Source organism: Trichosurus vulpecula, chromosome 7 (genome assembly GCF_011100635.1).
Source record: "Trichosurus vulpecula isolate mTriVul1 chromosome 7, mTriVul1.pri, whole genome shotgun sequence".
NCBI classification, from domain to species: domain Eukaryota; kingdom Metazoa; phylum Chordata; class Mammalia; order Diprotodontia; family Phalangeridae; genus Trichosurus; species Trichosurus vulpecula.
In genome coordinates, this window is record NC_050579.1 from 61,514,126 (window position 1) to 61,535,508 (window position 21,383).

Consider the following 21,383-nt stretch of genomic DNA (forward strand, 5'->3'; position numbering starts at 1 on the left):
GAAGTCAGAAGACTTGGCTTCCTGCTCTGCCTCCAACCCCTGCTGGCCATGTGGCTTTGGGCAATGATCTAAGCTAGGGCTGGGGAACCTGGGGCCTCAAGGCTGCATGTGGATTTGGGGATTTGTTCCGTGAAGTTTGGATTTAGTCAAAGGGCCATGTTTGAGGACCTAGAGGGCCACATGCAGCCTCAAGGCCACAGGTTCCCCACCCGATCTAAGCAGTTCTCTGGGATTACAGGTTGTAGGTAAGGTGCTCACAAATGATAGATACAATCCATAAAGTTACCCAAAAAAAGCCCTCCACCAAAAAGAATGGATGAGTTAAATATAGAAGCCAAATTTACTATTAAACAATTAATATTAAGTTGCCATATATTTTGCATAAGGACTGCAGCTGATAAGTGTTTTGTGGATTGTGCTCAAACAGTACTGTCCCAATAAGGTAATTAGGAATTTGAGTGAATACAAACTTAAGTGCCTCAACATGCCATATTGACCCGGAAGAGCACAATCTATGGCAGATCACAGAATTTGAAAATTAGAACAGATTTCAGTGGCCATCTCATCAAGCACATTCCTCAGAAAAATTTCTTCTACAACATATCCAGTATGTGGTCATCCAGCCTTTGTTTAAAGACTTCTAGTGAAAGGGAGGAGGGAGAGGAGTCACTGCTTCCCTAGACAATCCATTCCAGTTTTGGACAGTTCTCATTATTAGGAAGTTTTTCATTACAACCATCCTAAATCTAGCATTGTACTAATTGCTAGTGATTCGGAGACAAAGCAAATGGTCTCTATCTCAGGGAGCTTATAGATGGAATGCCACATTTACACAGATAAATAAGTTAAAAATAATTTTAGGGAAACAAAAGGAGCTCTAACAGCTTGGGGACTCAGGAAATGCTGCCAGCAGAAGACACTGTGTGAATTGAACCTTGGGGGCAGGTGAATATTCCCCAAGGCTTGGGGGCCAGTGATTGCCCTGGAGGAAGAGGAGGAGGTAGGAGAGGAGAGATGATCCAGAGGAATTTCTGAGTTGCCAATGTAAATCATTTACAGGCAAATGATAAGGTCAAGGGTGTGACTGTCTCTGTTCAAGGCTGAGTTGAATTAGTGTGTATCATTGAGGATAAGGAGGTTGATAAACTGAAATGCTGGGGTATTAAGGTGACATCAACATGATATTGAAATCCCCAAGTGCAAAAGTAGAATTTGGGGAAGAAAGGAAAACTGAACCAAGTGTTGAGTTTGAGAAGAGAGAAAGAAGGACCCCAGGGACTGGGACATTATTGTAGTGAGGATCTCAGTAGGTGTCGTAGAAGGACAGAGTGTATCAAGGAAGGTAAGATAAGGTAAGATTGTTGATGGCAGGAGGAATGTTTAGAAGCCCCATGAGGAGCTGAAAGTATGTCTGTTCCTTCTGGTCCAGTGGGTTGAGATTATGAGAAAAAGTATACCTGGTAGCAGAGAGGGAAACCAGATGCTCTGTTTTCTTGTATACATAGAAACATGACCCCCCCAGAAGGGGAAAATAGAGTGAGAGGAGGGAGTTCAAGATAAAGGAAAATGTGTTGACAACAGAATGAGAGTTGGAGAGGCCCAAAGAAAGGAGAAGGCGGATGGGAAGAGGGGTGGGGCTGAGATTGAAGGAAATGTACTAGCTGGGAGCCTGACAAGAGATGTGGATTTCATCTTGGGTTTGGGCTCTGAATCTCTGCGTTAGAAGCCAAAGTGGGAGTGAGGGTTAGAGGGGCCTGCTAACCATAGGATAGGGAATGAGTATTGTTCAATTGATACGGAAGATCTTAAGACCCCTCTTCACCCTCTTGGACATCCTGCTCTGGATGCTCTCCAGCTTGTCAATATCAATACATTCCTAAAATGTAGCCTCCCAGATTGAACACAGCGCTCCTGGTGTGGTCTGACCAGGGCAAAGTACAACAGATCTCACCTCATCTCTTCATAGGCTGCGCCTGCCTTCTTGAACGCATTAGCATTTTGGTCTGCCACGTCACCCTGTTGACTTATATTGAGCTGAAGTTTACGAAAAAACCCTAGGTCTTCTTTTCCCAAACATGAAACCCGCTATGGTGTGGGTTACTTACCCACACTTCCACTGCTCCTTTTTCTGATTGCTAGTTTTCAGATTACCAGCTTTTTCCCTTAGATCATTCATTGTTTATCTGAACGAATGAGACATTGCTCACTTTATGGTCTGTGTGTGTATATACATACATACGTGTGTGTGTGTGTGTGTGTGTGTGTGTGTGTGTGTGTAATCTGAGTGAGGTTGAAGAATAAATGGCTCCCTTTTTGGCAGGGCGCAACAAGAAGGATTCATGTGTCCACAGATGAAGGAGAGACATGGAGTATGGCCCAGCTCCCTTCTGTGGGACAGGAACAGTTCTACTCCATTTTAGCAGCTAATGATGACATGGTGTTCATGCATGTTGACGAACCTGGAGGTGAGCTTGTTTTCATTGTATGCCCTTCAGTATGTTGCTATCTCAGTTCAAAGCCAAAGTTTTTCATAACTTCTTTTGGGGAGCGTGGCAGTGCATCCATACGGATCTGTGATTTCTTGGTCTAGGGAACTTCTTGGTGAAATGGGCTGCCCAGGGTGCCAGAGTCACTTGCCTGTGGTCACAGCTTCTGTGTGTCAGAAACAGGGCTTGAGCCTGTTTTGTCTGAATTCCGAGGCCCGCTGTCTGGTCCCTCTTCATGCTGCTTCTTAGATTCTCAAGAGTTGGTTGTTCTTTCCTACTCATATCCCAGCAGAAAAACATACTAGCTAATCTTTTAAAAATCACCCAATATTCGACATGATGCTCTAATGTACTTAAGGTGTGTATGTTCATTTCTTGGGGAACATAAAAGCTTAGAGATGGTAATGAGGCTTCCGAAGCCTAGTGCCATGTGGTACCAAAATATGTGTGTGTATGCGTGTATGTGTATGTATATACACACACACACACACACACACACACACACACATATATATATATATATTTTGTAGGGCCTTTTACATCGTATCTGATGAAAGGGAATGTGTAAAGGGTTCATGAGCTTTAAGCTTCCCTTGTCACTGCTCTGCCTCTGCATCATCAGGAGGAAGGGTTCTTTAGTGTTTGCAATTACTAGTGTGTTTTCTGTCATATTTCCTTCTAAGAATTTGTTCTGTTTGTTTCAGATACTGGATTTGGTACAATCTACACCTCAGACGATCGAGGCATTGTTTATTCCAAGTCACTGGAGCGGCATCTTTATACTACAACAGGAGGGGACACAGACTTCACCAATGTGACTTCCCTTCGAGGGGTTTACATGACCAGCGTCCTCTCTGAAGGTGAGTTATCTACATGTACATATTTTTTGCACCTTGCTGTACTAATTGAAAGCCTAGACTGGACTCTTGAATCCCCTCAATTCTAAAGACTCTTCGCTGATATAATAAGACTCTAAAGGCTGAGGTCTTACCTTTAATTCAGGTTTGTAAGTCTTTCCTCCCTAGTGTTCTAGCCCTCTATTTGAAGAAAGCTCAGGCGGGTGGGGAAGTGGACCAAAGAAAGAGTTTTGGTTGAGGTTGTCACATTGAGAGCCTCTAGGTCTTAGGGCTGAACCAGTCTGACTAACCCCACCAGGATCTCTTTGAAGATGGCTGCGGGATGGAGGGATGACCGTAGCAGTGGCCCAGAGGGTTATTGTACAAGGGCAGCATTTTGCCATAAGACTCCGTGACTCCTAGAGGTTTATTTTAAATCTTAAGGTCTTCCAACTTGCAGGTTTATATATAGTGAAACTAAAACCTAGGGAAAGCAATCAGCTGTTATTTGTTAAGTTGTTTCAGTTGGGTCGACTCTTCATGACCCCATATGGGGTATTCTTGACAAAGATCCTGGAGTGGTTTGCCATTTTCTTCTGCAGCTCATTTTACAGATGAGGAAACTGAGGCAAACAGAGTTAAGTGACTTGCCCAGGGTCACACACCTAATAAGTGTTATGAGGCTAGATTTGAACTCATGAAGATGAGTCTTCCTGACTCCAGGCCTGGCTCTCTATCCATTGTGCCACCTAGCTGCCCTTCAGCCGTTATTAGGCATCTACTATTTGTCCAGCACAATGATAGAAACTCAGGGTACAAAGACAAAAATAAAATGGGCCCTGCCCTTAAGGAGCTTAAATTGTATTGGCAAAAACAACATGTGCCTGTATTAAGTATTAATATATGGACACAGTAATTTGATGGGATGGCAGTAGGAGCTGGGGGATTATGAGAAGCCCTTACGTAGGAGGTGGCATCTGAGGGGGTGCACCCTGAAGGATTCTCAGAAGGGGTTCCAGGCTTGGGGGGAGATCGCTCAGTGAGTTTGAGGAGCCCCAAGTCAGCTAGTCTAGCTGGAAGCTGGAGTACGTGAAGGAGAGGAATTTGAAATAAGCCTGCAAAGATATGCTAAAACCAGCTTGTGGAATACCTTGGGAAGGACTGTGTAGGTTATCCCAAAGGTGGCAGGGATGCAACAGAGCCTTTAGCAATATCACTGGCATGCACTTCCCTCCCTCCTTTGCCAGTAGAGGAAACTATGAATGTGGGACACCAAATGTGCCATCAGGCTCAGCTGATGTATTGTTTTGCTGAACTGTTTTTTTCCCCTCTTTTAGTCTTTATCACAAGGGAGGGTTCCTTGGTAGAAAGAGAATTTGTGAATAAAGGTGATGTCAAAAGGGAAGACATCAATAAAAATTGTAAAAAGAAAAAAAGGAAAATCATCAACAGTTGTGTGTATAGGACAGATTGGAGAATGGAGACCAGTTAGCAAGATGTTACACTAACAGAGTGAAAGGTGATAAGGCCAGATCTATGGGTGAAAAGGGAACAGGTGGGAATAGAAAAGATTGGATGACTGATTGGGTATGAGGGGTGATAGGAATTGAAGAGGAATGACTCAGAGGGTCCCAGGTGACAGGAGAAATGCAGGCACCCACACTTATAAGAAATAGGGAAGTCGATTCATCCTCTCTCCTCTCTGCTCACAAAGCCACCACCTCTCCAGCTCTCGTCATCTCTTTTAAAGTTTCTGTATCAGCAAGGCAATAAACACAACATTGACGATAATTGTGAATATGCCTATGTAGTTCTGTATTGCGAAGTATGAAAGGCTCTCCATATAAAAGGCAGAAGAAGTAAAACATTTATTCAGACACCGCAGAACCAGCTCTCACAACCAGCGAGTCCACTTTATCATAAGAGCAAGGAACTTAAAACACCATAGCGCAGCATAGAGCCTTGCCATCCTTTCAGAACCTCTCTCACCCCCTACTGGGGCCTTCCCAGAAACTCACTAACTGACAGCCACCCACAGTCTGCTCAACTATCACAGGTTGGCTTTCTTTACCTCAGTTCTAACTGTTATAAGGGCCATAATGGCTCTCTCAGCATTTCTTGTGATACAACATCCTTTTCCTCTCAATAAGCTCCTCCTACCACATGTGACTTAGGCTTCCTGTGACGGAAACAAGTCACATGGCTATTAATGGTTGGGAAAGATCTTCAAATCTAAATTGCTATTAACAGTATTATGTTAGCTTCTCAGTGGACCTCCTGTCTCAAATGTCTTCCAACTCTGATCTATACACACGGTTACTAACATGGTTTCATTAAAGTGCAGTTCTGAATGTGACTGTTGGTAAACTTCAGTAATCCCTATTAGGATCAGATGTAAAGTCCTCTTTCTGGCACTTACAGCCTTTCATAACCTGTCCCCAACTTACTTTTCCAGGCTTAATCTCCTTCTCTTCTTTGCCCTCCCCATGTGGCCTTCCTGCTCACCTGCCATTACACTGCCTCTTCTCCATGACTCACACTCACTCTCTCCTTATTTCTCCTTCTTAGAAGCCCTTGTTTTCTCTTGACATAAAGCCTTTTCCTGTTCCCCAAGCTTCCTTCTCCCCTACAAAAACAAATTACCTTCTATGCAGTCTGTATGTTTTGTGTGTGTTTATACCATGTGCATATTGTCTCCCCAGGAAGAATATAAACAAAGGTTCTCAATTTTCTCTTTATATCCTCAGTGCCTGGCACATAGTAGGAACTTACTATGTGCTTATTGATTGGTGAAGGTAAAAAGCAGGAGAGCTTTAATAAAGAGGACAAGGGGCAGTAGAGGGGAAGACTGCAGTTTGTTTCATTTGTAAATTGGAAATAATGACTAGTCCCAGGGAATCTTTGGAGCCCATCAAGTGCCCCAAATCTCTTTGAATAAAGGTCATAATGGTTCTTGTAGATGACTTCGCCTCCAAGGCAATTATGAAGAAAGGCTGTATATCTGCTTGTTTATTCAAGGGTTGGGGGTGGGGGAAGTGGGGAAGATTTTCAGTTTAAGGTCTTTTGGAGATCTTTACACTACTCTAGTTGATTTCCTTTGGAAATTCATCATTCTGTAGTATTGAATAGTAGTTTAGTAACTAAAATGGAACTATGTTCACTTACTAATGAACATTTAACTAGTCAACAAATATTTGTTGGGATCTGGAGTTTAGGGCACTCCAGGAGATAAGAAGGCCTCCATAAAACTGTATTCTTTTTTTAGAGGAAGAACTATAAAATGAATAAATTAATCCAGGCACTTTGGGCTGTTCATACTAAGTGTCTCTTTCCCCAATCAGATAATTCTATCCAGTCCATGATAACTTTTGACCAAGGAGGAAGGTGGAAGCTCCTGAGGAAGCCTGAGAACAGCAAGTGTGACTCAACAGCTAAAAATAAAGAGGAGGTTTGTTTAGAGTTTCTTTGCTCCCCTGGTATATCACGGGCTGACCTTATCATACAGAGACTAGCAGAAGAGTCTTGAAATGATCATCTTTAATATCTAATTAGTTAGGATCCACAACTTAAGATAGGGAATTTAGAGATGAAAATACCTTAGCTGATGGAGAACAGAAACTCTGAAGAATGACAGTAACACTTGCAGTTATTCATCTGAGGAAGCCTATTGGTCCAATGATAGCCTATCTCTTTTCTGAGTCTGGATTATATCTTTTTCTTTTAAACCTGTCTCATTTTGGGGTATAGACATGTTCAGATGTTGGTTTACTTGAGTCAGTACAGTATACATTCTGTTCCTGTGGTGAATGGACAAGTGTTAGCACATTGATGACAACAAAGTTTTAATGTGAAAAGTTCAAGTGTCTGGCCAGATTTCCCAAGGTTCTGTGAAATGTAAGAATATTTTGTCAAGTAAGAGTAGAATAAAAGTTACTTTTCTCCTCTGCCATTACTAGTTGATAATACAGGGGAAATCAGTCAGTAAACATGTGTTAAGCACCTAGTATATGCTTTCAAGAGCAGTAAACGAAACAAACAGTCTTAGGAAAGAAGTCTAGAAATACAAGGTGGCTAACTACCTGAGATCCCAGAAGGGAACTTTTTGGTTCAGGGAGATAAGAAAAGGAAGAGACAGATATCTGGTTTTTGATTCAGCAGATCTGAGTGAGGTGTCTTCTATGACTTTATGAGATTTTTCTTCAGAAATGACTAGTTAAATGGTTTTTATTGGGGAGTCACTAGAACTTACTGCACAGGCAGTGAAATGGTCAGACCTTCCCTTGAAACAAATTCTTTTAGCAGCTGAGCAGAGGAAGGCCTGGGGAGAGACTTGGGGCAGGGAGACCAGGTGATGAGAGCCTGAGCCAGGGTGATGTCAGGGTCAGGGTTGAGAAAGGAGCATAAACCGGTAAGAGATGTTGTGACAGCAGGATCACCAGGCCTTGGCAGCAGATTCTCTATGTAGAATGAGCAGTGAAGGCTGACAGTGAGGTTGTGAGCCTGAGAGCCTCAGGGTGCTACCCCTGACAGTAACAGAGAAGTTACTGAGAGTGTAGGATTTGAAGGGATAAGGTGCTAACTGCAGTATGGAGCATAGTGAGTATAAGATGTTTATGGGACATCCACTTTGAGATGTCCAGTAGTTAGTTGGAGATGTGAGACTGGAGGTCAGGAGAGAGGGTGGATGAGTTACCCATGGTCACATGGCAGCTAGTAAATGTCAGAGGCAAGAATGCAGGTCTTCCTGACCCCAAGTCCAACACCATCCTGCCTTTTGTGAGCTGCCTCAGGAGGTTTAATTATTGCCTAACTTCATTATTGTTCTCCCTTTACACATAGGTTTTCATATAATGCAGGAGCAAAATATAACATCTCACTGTTAGGCCCTAAAACAGCAAATTATATGCTTCTGAATCAGAGATATTTTATTGAAGGCTAAGTTAAATTCAGAGTTTTATTGAAAATGCTGTTGATACAGGATAGCCTTTTGATCTCACCTTAAACCTAGTCTTTGGGGGTTTCTGTTTACAGTGCAGTCTTCACATCCATGCCTCCTACAGTATTTCCCAGAAGCTGAATGTTCCAATGGCACCCCTCTCCGAGCCCAATGCTGTGGGCATAGTCATTGCTCATGGTAAGGAAGCAGCTACGGGTACTGGACTTAACACTCTTCTAGGTTATGTTTTTCTTCTTTGCATTTCCTTGAGAAATACAGCTCTTTAGAATGATTTTTGCCTATATTCAGGGAAAATTCTAGCGTAGTATTTCACAAACTGTAGAGAACCTGGCTAGAGATCAACATACCTTTCTACCCTTACCTATCTCTTAAATCGCCTACTATTCTTTCTTATCTCTTCCTTTCTGAGAATAGATTAAATTCATTCAGAATTGCTGCCAGTAGTCCCCTCTCTATTTCCTGCCAGGATATGCTAATGAGAAGTGGTGGGTTGTGTTGCAGGTAGTGTGGGAGATGCCATCTCAGTGATGATCCCAGACGTTTACATTACCGATGATGGGGGCTACTCCTGGACAAAGATGCTAGAAGGACCTCACTATTATACCATCCTGGACTCGGGGGGCCTTATCGTGGCCATAGAGCACAGCGGCCATCCTATCAATGTGATTAAGTATGCATGAGCTCAACTCCACTCACACAGTCCCGTGGAGGGCAGATACGGGGATAGTCTGATAGTCCCCAGTCTGGAGGTGGGAGGGCAGAGGAGAGTGTGGTTAGATTAATGATAGGACTTCAGACCCTGCAGAACATCCAGAACATCCAGGACGATTCCTTGAAGGCATTGCTGGCATATCTACTCTGAATAGGTCATTGCTTGTCTTCTTTTCCTTTCTGCTTCTAATTCCCTAAGAGTTTTTACCAGTTTTCGTTAACACCCTTGCTCTTCTGCCTCAGAATGTTGTAAAGCTATTCAGACAATCTAGATTGAAAATAAATTTTCCAAGTGCTAAGTTATGGAATAATTTATATTTGTTTTTGGATTCTATCCTTGCCTCAGGCCATGGCCACCCGCCCTCACCCTCCCTTTCCATTAAGAGAATTTTTCTGGACCTTCTCCACTCTAACCTTATTTGTAGATGAATCACTGAATGAAACCCCTGTTCCTCTCCCATTAACTGGGCAAGAAGAGTGAATTTGGCAGATGAGCAAGCCCCTGCCCAGCTTGAGCTACTTCCTCCAGTTTGGGGCCTGCCAGCCTAAGGTGGCTCCTCAGTGTTCCCCATCTATACTGGATTCTGCTGTTAACTTTCAGAATTCTGTTGTAACTCTCAACTAATGTATGTTTAGGTTCTCCACGGATGAAGGACAGTGCTGGAACACATACACATTTTCCAAGGAACCCATTTATTTCACTGGCCTAGCATCAGAGCCAGGAGCTAAGTCCATGAACATCAGTATTTGGGGTTTCACGGAATATTTCTTGTCCCGGAAATGGGTCTCCTACACCATCGATTTTAAAGACATCCTTGTCAGGAACTGTGAGTGTTTCCTATCCCTTCTCTGTCCAGCAAGGAGCTGTGAGCCCACCTGGCTGAGGGAAAGGGGTGGAGGGCAGGAGGTGGGGGAGGCATAAGTAGCCAATGAGGATTAGCCTCTTTTAGCAGAAGTAAGCCATTGCAGAAGGAAGCCACTGAAATCTCCAAGCAGTGTTTCTCAAAACCAAAATTGAAGAAAGCTTCAGAGTTAATTGTTAGGGCATGTCAGAAGAAATTGCTTTACTATTGGAGAGGCTTGTTTGTAATCATTTGTGTGATTCTCACTAATTAGTTGTGTGAGAAGAGATTCTGAACATTTCAGTCACTTTCACAGAGAGCTTTGATTTAGTGGACGCAGCATAGACCCCAAGACAGGAGCTGGGAAGGCTTGAAGCTTCTGGGCTTAGAAACGTTTTTAGATAGCTCTCCAAGAACTATATCTTCAGGCGAGTGACACAGCAGATGACAGGCCCAGAGTAGGGCTTCAATAATAAAAATGATCCATGGGTGACAACGGATTGTTGGCAATATATGAGACAGCTTGATGGTGGACTGGCAGCTGAGTCCCATCAAGAGGATTCTGTCTCAGTCTAGGCCTGACCACGTATAAGGGTTTTTTTAATCCAGTCTCTCAGAATCTTAGTTCAGTGACTCCACGGAGGCAGAAGGCACTCTAGTTTGGTTGTTGCCTAAAGATTGATTTAGCATCCATGAGTCATTCTGAACTAAATTCATTAAATAGACTGTGGGAGGTGCCTTAGAAGCTCATCCTGGAATAGCTATCCTGTTTTCCTTAAAATGTGACCATCCTACAAAGCATTTAAGTTAAATTGGTGCTCAGTTAGTACAAGATGATCACACTAACCACTGTCATCCAGATATGACCTTTGGAGTTGTTTCTCTTGTAGCGGCCATAGATCATTCCGAGCCTTGGATTGTCTCTTGCCTAACCTCCTTGTGATCTGCAGCACACATTTGTGAAATGATTGGCTGAGGTTAGGGATATAGGCTGTGAACACAGCCAGGCTCTTCTGGTTGGAAGCTAACTGACATGTACTGAGATTGGACTCACAATCTTTGTCTTATTCACCCTTTGTTCTAACAACCAAAGTACCTGTCCCTAAAGTGAAATGAGAATTAACTCCTGCACTCCAGGTGCTTATCTCACATTAGGGGCAGATATGGACAGTTTACAAATAAATGGAAATTCAGTGAGTTGAGATCCAGATTTATCGTGTGGTTCTGTTTTAATTCCCAAAGAGAAGCTAAGGTTGTGTAGCTTCCTCCATTCACCTTCCTGATGTCTCTTACTAAAATATGACAGCTGCTTCACATTGAAAGATTCTGTCATGTGTTTCCTTTCCAACTCTTCTGTCCTTTCCTCAGGTGAAGAGAAGGACTATACCATATGGCTGGCTCACTCCACAGACCCGGGAGACCATGATGATGGGTGTATACTGGGCTACAAAGAAGAATACCTGCGACTGAGAAAGTCTTCAGTCTGTCAAAATGGTCGAGACTACATGGTGACCAAACAGCCATCCGTGTGCACCTGCACCCTCGAGGACTTCCTCTGGTAGACACATCCTTCAGATTTGTCTTGTCTGCCCTTTTCCCTTTTTGGCATGTAAACTGAGGAAAGGGTTGCTTCCCCATTGCTGCCTTTCATTTAACAGATCTATTTGTATCTGAGAAAATGTGAATGTTTTTCAAATGTTTGTGTATCTTCCCTAGAGTAGGCGAGTTGCTATTTGTAGAGGAGATGCCTCATAGAGACAGGAAATGCAGAGACAGAGGAAGGAAGATGTTTCCATCCTCTGAGTGAAGTTGAGGCAGGGCCAGGAACTTAACTCAGTAATTCTGGCTTGGAATACGTGAGAAGAGAATGAAACCAAAAATCTGTAGAAAACACCAAGAAAAAATCCCTAAGAAAATGGGCCTCTGGCATATGTGACTCAGACAGAGGGAACTACGGAGGCCTGATATTCAGAGGCAGAACACCAGGTTCTAGAAGCCTCCTACGCAATGGGGAGTAGTCAAGTTCCTGCTGTTTCATGGGACAAGGAGACAGCAGAACCTCATGAGCTGGCTCTCTAAAGCCTTTTTTTTTTGATAGAGCCTTCACTTTAAATCATTGGAAATCCATAGTTGTGTTGGATCAGTTACTTGTGCTAAGGTGGGGAAGCACCCATGGGACTGTCGAGTGTGTTTTAGGACACACACACAAGGGAGTGCCCCTTCACACCCCATAGGTGGTGAACTTCCTGAACTCACGCCCCCCGACATAGGCAGGAAATGTAAAGAGATGCAGTAAAGGTTTGGAGGAAGAGCAACAACCCCTACAAAGAAAACCAAAGCTCCCTTGGTCTTTAAAGCTGTCACTGGGAGGGCAGTTCCTTCCTCCTCTGTAGGTGCCATTGGCTGGATAGACTGTGGACATTACTATGAACAGTGGTAAGAATACTTTTCTGAAATGTTTTCTTGGAAGCCTAAAATGTCCAGCTATGCTGTTGGAAAGGAAATATTCTCTTTCAAAATTTTGTCATAGAAATATGGAAATATAGCCAACATCCTGCTTTAAAACACCAGTTTTACATAGAACTCATGCACCTTAGTGAAGATTTCCTCCTTCACTACTTCCTTCTTGTGTGGTGTTTCAACAATCTGGCTAGCAGCTGTTGTGGGGGTGTAAGACCAACCCAAGCCCAACAACAAGAATGCTACCAGCACGCTGCAGAAGCACAGGTTCTTTTGATCTTCTTAACTAAGGAAAGCAAGGTGAAGGGGTTGACAAGCTTACTTTAATTCAGCATACAAATGTCATTCACTTAGTTAAGGGGAAAAGACCAGCACACTGAACTTCAGAGCAAATTACAAATGAATTACAAACATCAACAGACAGACCAAATACAGATTCATAGTTACCAACATCTAGGTTCAGCCCAGGAGCTCAGAACAAGGGCTGGCCCAGAGTCACACGAACCACCACTGCTGTGGGTAAGAGCTCCAAGGAAGAGGAAACCAACCCCTGGTTTATATCTTTTCCAGGGTCAGGGGTGAGTCACACTTGCGACTCACCCACGTGACCTAAAATTGTCACAAAGAGGCAACTTAAACCCATGTGGTCTAATGTTACGGTCTCCTCTGGGGGGTCCTTGTCCACCAAGGACCTGTCTCGGCACACGATGAATGAGGCGGGAGTCAAGATGGGAGCAAATCCGATTTATTGGGGGAAATCATCCATTTTTATAGGGTTTGCAATGCGTGATCCTAAGCAGGAGGCCAGTGATTATGAGGATGACAGCATGGGAAAGAACAGAAATGTTGCCGTACTGGTATCTGCATGGGCATGGGAATAATCAGGAATGTTGCAATGCAGTATCTGTAGGGGCATGGGAATGCTCGGGCATGTTGCAATATGGTATCTGCTTCTCTGCACCAGAGCTACTGGGCTACCTGAGACACGAGGCAGGATGTCCCCGTAAAGTATCAAAGATGTCCTAGTAAGTAAAGTAACAAGGCACTGCGTCAGGCAATGGCCAACTGGGTCTCTCCTTCTGGGCTCATGTTTCCCTCATGGACAGGCTCTGCCTGCATGTATAGGAAGACTATAGGGGCTTCTCAAGGGCGGAGGCCCTTCCTCCGGGTGCCACGTTGTTCTACTCCTACTAAGCCTGTCTGGTTTACCCAGGAAACAGGCCAAGTGCTAGTGGTCCCAACAGCCCTGGGGTTGGCACCAACCCCTTACAATTCCCCTTTTTTGTTTTGCAACTCGACATCTCCTGACGGAGGCAAGTGTTCACCGCAAAGTCTCCGGATATCATGCTTTAGAGCCTTAAAGGAAGATACCATCGCCCTCAGGAGCTGACGCAGAAGGCAAGGTAACAGAAACAAAAGAAGGACTATGCAACCAATGCCTAAGGCAACACTGATCAATGTATGCTCCAGCCATCCCCAAAGGGACTAGGGATGCTGGAAGAAATTAAGGAAATCTTTAGAAAATTTATCAAGGAACAGGTCCTGTTGGCTAGCCTCACTTATGGAAGTGGCAAGCTTATAGAGGTCTTTGATATCCAAGGACACATTGGTATGCCAGAGCCCATTTAACTGGTTTTTGATCTTATCCCAGCGCCGTTCTGTAGCGTTGTATGTTTTGGGAGTGACACAATAGGAGGGGTAGCAGTAATCACACTTTAACTGTTGATTAAGTTCCACCAGCTCTAGTTCCTCTCCTGTTTCCATGACCGCTTTTCTAAGGGTGTTGAGGGCCTGATAAAATGCTCTATCATTATATGGGCTTGTGTCTCAAAACCTAAGGAGACATTATGCATAAGGTCCTGGAGAGCGTGAGCTTGGACAACCTGATTCTGAGTATGGGATGCAGACAGGACAAGGAAAGTGGATGAAAGAAGGAGGGATACAAGAAAGGATATGCCCACAATCACGCAGGAGATACAAGAACGTAAGGTGCTGTATGGAAAATAGTCAAGAATACATTATGAAATGGGTAAAGGTTTTGAAAATTCGATAATTTTTGAAACAGTAATTGTTTCGAAGGGGGTAGTCCCCTTCGTGCATATGGATACATAGACTCAAAAAAGAAATAAAAATGTAATTGTCTCTTTAAGATTCAAAAGGTCCTTTCTTATACAGCTGTCTGGCAGAGGACATCATTAATGAAATCTTCTGGTCGTTGGTATCTGTTCCAGTCATCTCCAGCACAGTGTCTTCTTCTTCTTGTCTTCTTGCAGGAACCAGCTTTCTGTCCATTCTCCTACAAGAGTTATCTTAGCACAATTTTAAATTACCATTCCTAATTTTTATGTTCCTTAGATGGCATTTACAAAATAAACCACAAAACATTCTTCTTATTATCATCGTTAATTGCAACAGAACTTTAGACAAGCATGATATTAAATAACAAAATAACATTCTCACATTGCTTAAGGAACATTTACAAAGTGAGCCCTATGTGGCTCATGTGCATTTCTACCTTTGTTCATAAAGCTTTTACTAAGTTGGTGCAAAAGTCCATAAGTAATACTAATTCCAAAGCATCATAACAAACAAAGTTTCTAGTTATTGCAGAATTCCTAAATATCACAAATTTCCTTAGTCAAAAATGTGTTGTAATGGAATCTCACATTGGTAGCAGTAAGAGAGTGATCACAGGAAAAATACTACTGCTCTTAGAATCTCATCTAAACAAAGCAAGCATCTTAAGGTGAGTTTCAAGCAGGTTGTATAAATTTCTGCACACGCACTAGGTCTTTACTAACTATTTGTTCTGATCACAGAAATTTGCTATAAAAGGAAAAAGCAGGAACAGATTGTGACATAGCCAATTATGACAGGATATAGTTACAGTTCATGCAGTAATCTTTGTTCTCATGGAGTTGTAATAAGCAATAACTATTTGCCGGGACTCACATACATATGAGATTCCAGTTAATATTTTTTTTCTCTCAAGTTTGAACTTGTCCTGGTGTAAAAGCCAGTCATTAGAATCTTTTCTATCTATTGTACATAAACTTGCAATTTCTCAACAAGCCACGTTCATTGTTAAGAATTTACGTAACTCGAACAAGTTTTTTTTTCTGGGGCTGATGACCTTGCCCATGCAGATAGTTTCCAAGGGCCTTAGCAATTTTACGAAGTAAGGAGAAGTAACATGGTGCCCAGGAAGGGGTTAATAGAAAAAACCTTGGGCCTGTTTGCTATCCTTTGCTGTTTCTCTGAGCACACTTATGCAAGGTGGATATGAACACAAAAAAAAAGCTAGGAATGAAAGTTAAATAAAATTGAAAAATTCACAGTAGGTTTGGACATAATTGTCATCAATATCAAATAGGTGCAACCCATTAGCTTACAAACTTCAGTGGGCCGTCTAAACATCATGGAAAGAATTTTACAAAGCATTTCTTATAGTACAATTCTTACCTAATAACGTTAGGGTTACTGACAACACAGATAATATAGTTGTTTACCAAATTATGTGATAAGGACAATTTTAGAAATATAACAACATCATAAACAATCATTATTTAACCTTTAAAACCAAAACCACCTAATTACCATTCTGGAGGCTTAACCACAGTCAGTTTTCTCCTTCAGGCACAGGGATTTGATAATTAAATGAACAGTAATAGCACTATCTTACAATAACCAATATCTTTAGGTGGACCTAATTCCTTGTATCTTTTCAGAACTTTATTGGTGTTTAACATTAAAATAGTAATTCCAAATAACTAGTTAACAACCTTACAAGTTGCATACGTGCTGGCTGAATTGTTTTAGCTGTGACCTTAACAAGGCAGGGTTAGCAAGGCTGAGAAAGTAACTTGATCAGTTTTACACAATTGTTTTCATTTTGTAGTTTCACCAAAATTCAGGTTAAAGATTGCTTTGTCTAACCTCATTTCTAATCACTTAAGTTTTACAATATAGGAGAATTTTACTACAGTTTAGAAGTACAATAATAGTACAAACAGAAAAATTTCATATGATATTACTTACATTCCTAAATCATCACATCCACTGGGCTTACCAAGCGTAGAGGCTTTTCTCTCCTCATAGTTGCAGAGCCTGACTGTGGACTGAGGGGTGCTGGGAAGCTGCAAAGTCCAGCACCTGAATTAAAGGTCTAAGGGGTCATTGAGGAGGGTCCCTGAGGGACCTTTACTTTCTAATAGGGGTTGCTGGATTTGGGAGACTAGGAGCAAAAATTCCAGGTTCCAGTGGTGTGGGAGCAAGGACTTGGGGGATAGTGGGGAGAGGTTCCTCTGTTTACTTATTGTCTAGAAGTGTGGGCTTCAGGGTGCCCAGGGGTCCGGGGCTGTTGTCAGTGGGGTATGAGAGGGTAACAAAGTAGCAAAGTCGAGAACAGGGAAGAGCCTTTGTTGCGACATGTATTTTATTTTCTGCAGTTACTGTGTTACTGTGATTTAATTTATATGAGGACTTTTAGGTGCAGGACACATCAGAATAAAGGGCCTAAATAAGAAAAAGCATCTAGTTCACAGGGCAGTTATTTTGAAAAGGAGCCCAACTCTCTTGTTGTATATTTGCGAATCACTTTTTAAACTTTCCAAGTAGCAAATGTAGGAAAATCACAGCGAGCTAGAAATGTATTCACCCAGGCGGACTGGGTTATATCTATGGAGATAATTCCTGTCCGAAGAAGTATTTTTGTTTCTCAGGAATACAGTAACAATCTTTTGGGTAAAATATGTTCAGATTGGCTCTCATTTTCAGCTTTCATTTCTCTGTTTTGGAAGCTTTAAATCACTTGTTTCAAACTCAAATAGGAGTGAGGGTCACTAAATTGCACATAAGGATCTCTGTAGTTGTATATTGAAAAGTACTTATTAACTCTATAGATTTGTTTAATACCTTCACATTATTAAATATTTTCCATTTCTTTATTTATACTAGTCTCGTGGTGATTCTCATTAACCACACAGGAATTAAAACATCTTTGTATATACTTCTGACATTGAGCTGGAATTCTTAACCCCCCAAGGAGCCTACAGAGAGATTGGAGGGGGATACAGAATATCTTGTGTCATTTAAACTGATTTTTCTTCACATTCATAAGTGTATTATTATTTTGAGAAAGGTTTCTATGCTTCACCAGATTATCTATGGTTAACAGAATCTTCTGAAGAATTTTTAGCTGCTCTATCATTTATTGCAGCCCTGGCTCAGTCCAAGACAGGTGGAAAGATCTTAATGGTTCTAATTTTAACTCAAGTAAATTTTACTTCAGTATTCACTCCTTAAAAACTTTTTTGGAAGTGAAAACTTTGAATTTGCCAGTCAAAGGTGAGTGGGACTCTGGAAAAGATCCAGTGGCGCCTTGTCCCTTCTCCTTGTACTGGGAGACTCAAAATGTCTCTTTATTTGAGATCTATGTATTTTCCAAATTTGCCTTAGTGCCAAGTGGTATAAGAAATTCTGACTTTATCTTAAGCATCAAATCAGGAGTAACACATTAAATTTCAGGGAAAAGGTCCCCGCCTCCTTTCTTATCTCTCTTCACATTCCAAATTGGCCAGGTTTGGAATGAAGGGAGAAAGAACGAGCATCATTTCCAACAACTTAACAAAAGTTTCCGAACCTAATTACTTTCAACACCTCTAATCACATTGTTTACGCAAAATAGATTATGCCTTCCTTAAACTTTCTATAACTCTTCCTCTTTCCTACATGCTTAATATTTCTTGCCTTTCCTTTCTGGTGGACTTTGATTAAAGCCCCTTTTAAAACTGCACATGCCTTATTTCTTTATTGTTCTGAGCTGACACTTCTCTTACCCTCTCTGACTTGCCTTTTCCATCAAACAAAAACCATAAAAAGAAAAAAACGTTAAACAAGAAGACATTTTTCTCTCTAGAGATGATGGACATTACAGGGTGTCAGATTACACACTCCACACAGAAACGCAGATACAGAATACAGACACAAAGAAAACACAGGATTTTTTGAATCCTTTACACAAATTGCTTGGCCCTCTGATGGAACAGAGGCCAGGTGCCATGCTTTAATGGGGTCTTGGAGACCCTGCTTTTAAGACGATCTGGGGCAGATCCCCGGCTGGTCTCTTCCAGTTGTTTAAGAGACATCTTTCCCTTACTAGTTTCTTCAGAACTTTCATATAGTATATTTTATGTTCCCAAATGCATAGGTTGGATTCATATTGAGGAGGTGGAGGAGGGACTGAAGGAGACTTCATTCTTTCCACTGGATCATATTCTAAGTTGGCTTTTTCTGGTATCTTGTACTTGGAGTCTAACAAGTGTGCAAGTTCCTCCTCTTGCTCTGTTCCGGTAGCCACATCTGTCTTTAAAAATTTTGTAGGGTGGCTAGAAAGCAGGGACTAGCGTGAGCTCCCCGCCGAGTCCCTCCAAAAACCTATAAAAAATGGCTCTGAACCAATTCTAGAACTGCAGAACTCACAAAATAGTGGAGGGAAGCAGGACTCCAGCTCAGGACAGCCTGGATGGTCTCTGGGTGAGGTCTATCCCGCACGAAGCTGGGAGTGGAGCAGAGAAGAGCCCAGCGTGGGCCACGTGGACCAACCAGACCAGGAGCCAGGTGGAGCATGCCCTAGCGCCCTGAATCAGTGAGCTGCAGCAGTTACCAGACTTCTCAACCCACAAACACCAAAGGCAACAGAGAAGATTAGTGGGAAAAGCTGCAGGAGTGGAAGGAGTTCGTGGTTCAGCTACCGCCCCATGGGCAGCGGAGGTGGGGCAGCTACAGAAGTACAGCTGCAGTTGCTTCTGGCCCCAGGCCCACCTGGTGGGAAAAATTAAGTGATGGATCGGAGCAGGAGTAAAGAGCCTGCTGAAGATCTAAGTCCAGTCCAGGTTGGGAGTTCTTGGGGAAGGAGGAGTGCTGGTGTGGCAGAGCTGGCGCATCCCCCCAAGCTTGGACCATAGTTCTCTTAACTCTACAAGCAGTTATACCCCGCTGAAAAATTCAAGGGTCAAGTTAATTGGCTGGGAACATGGCCAGGCAGCGAAAATGCACCCAGAGTCAGTCTCAGACTTTGGAATCTTTCTTTGGTGACAAAGAAGACCAAAACATACAGCCTAAAGAAGTCAACAAAATCAAAGAGCCTACAACAAAAGCCTCCAAGAAAAACATGAACTGATCTCAGGCCATGGAAGAGCTCAAAAAGGATTTGGAAAAGCAAGTTAGAGAAGTAGAGGAAAAATTGGGAAGAGGAATGAGAAGGATGTGAGAAAACCATGAAAAACAAGTCAATGACTTGCTAAAGGAGACCCCTCCAAAAAAATACTGAAAAATGTACTGAAGAAAACAACACCTTAAAAAATAGACTAACTCAAATGGCAAAAGAGCTCCAAAAAGCCAATGAGGAGAAGAATGCCTTGAAAGGCAGAATTAGCCAAATGGAAAAGGAGGTCCAAAAGACCACTGAAGAAAATACTACCTTAAAAATTAGATTGAAGCAAGTGGAAGCTAGTGACTTTCTGAGAAATCAAGATATTATAAAACAGAACCAAAGGAATGAAAAAATGGAAGATAATGTGAAATATCTCATTGGAAAAAACCACTGACCTGGAAAATAGATCCAGGAGAGATAATTTAAAAATTACTGTACTACCTGAAAGCCATGATCAAAAAAAGAGCCTAGATATCATCTTTCAAGAAATTATCAAGGAGAACTGCCCTGATATTCTAGAGCCACAGGGCAAAATAGAAATTGAAAGAATCCACTGATCGCCTTCTCAAATAGATACCAAAAAGAAATGTCCTGGGAATATTGTCACCAAATTCCAGAGCTCCCAGATCAAGGAGAAAATACTGCAAGCAGCCAAAAAGAAACAATTTGAGTATTGTAGAAACGCAATCAGAATAACACAAGATCTAGCAGCTTCTATATTAAGAGATCGAAGGGCTTGGAATACGATATTCTGGAGGTCAACGGAGCTAGGATTAAAACCAAGAATCACCTACCCAGAAAAACTGAGTATCATGCTTGAAGGTAAAATATGGCCTTTCAATAAAATAGAGGACTTTCAAGCTTTCTCAGTGAAAAGACCAGAGCTGAATAGAAAATTTGACTTTCAAACACAAGAATCAAGAGACGCATGAAAAGCTAATCAAGAAAAAGAACAAGAAAAAAGCAATTGCAAGGGACTGTGTTGTTTACATTCCTACATGGAAAGATGATGTGTATGATTCATGAGACCTCAGTATTAGGGTAGCTGAAGGGAATATGTGCATATATATGTGTGTGTATATATATATATATATATATATATATATGTATATATACACACACACATATGTTTATGTATATATGTATATGTGAGTGTATGTATGTATATATATATAGAGAGAGAGAGAGATGGAGCGGGCACAGGGTGAGTTGAAGATGAAGGGAAGATATCTAAAAGAAATAAAATTAAGGGATGAGAGAGGAATATATTGAGAGAGGGAGATAAGGAGAGATAGAATGGGGTAAATTATCTCGCATAAAAATGGCAAGAAAAAGCAGTTCTGTAGGAAGAGAAATCAGGTGAGGGGGAATGAGTGAATCTTGCACTCATCAGATTTGACCTGAGGAGGAAATACCATACATACTCAATTGGGTATCTTACCCTGCAGGAAAAAAAGAGGAAGAATATCAAAAAAGGGGGGATGATAGAAGGGAGGGCAGATGGGGGTGGAAGTAATCAAAAACAAACACTTTTGAAAGGGGACAGGGTCAAGGGATAAAATTCAATAAAGGGGGATAGGTTAGGAAGGAGCAAAATATAGTTAGTCTTTCACAACATGAGTATTGTGGAAGGGTGTTGCATAATGATACGCATGTGGCCTATATTGCTTGACTTCTTAGGGAGGGTGGGTGGGAAGGGAAGAGGGGAGACAATTTGGAACTCAAAGTTTTAAAAACACATGTTCAAAAACAAAAAAAAGTTTTTGCATGCAACTAGAAAATAAGATACATAGGCAATGGGGTGCAGAAATTTATTGTGCGCTACAAGAAAGGAAGGGAAAAGGGGATGGGAGGGGAGTGGGGTGACAGAAGGGAGGG

The 21,383-nt window shown here is 42.0% G+C and overlaps 1 protein-coding gene across 3 annotated transcripts in view; it reads left to right on the forward strand.

The window, feature by feature from the left end:
* SORT1 (sortilin 1) overlaps positions 1-21,383 on the forward strand; it is an 82,309-nt gene that overhangs the window by 51,106 nt on the left and 9,820 nt on the right. For all 3 annotated transcript variants that reach the window (XM_036766189.1, XM_036766187.1, XM_036766188.1), the window contains exons 9-15: positions 2,321-2,465; positions 3,191-3,346; positions 6,664-6,770; positions 8,354-8,456; positions 8,781-8,949; positions 9,627-9,817; positions 11,201-11,390. In XM_036766189.1, coding sequence (XP_036622084.1) covers positions 2,321-2,465; positions 3,191-3,346; positions 6,664-6,770; positions 8,354-8,456; positions 8,781-8,949; positions 9,627-9,817; positions 11,201-11,390 — 1,061 coding nt within the window. The remainder of the gene's footprint in view (positions 1-2,320; positions 2,466-3,190; positions 3,347-6,663; positions 6,771-8,353; positions 8,457-8,780; positions 8,950-9,626; positions 9,818-11,200; positions 11,391-21,383) is intronic.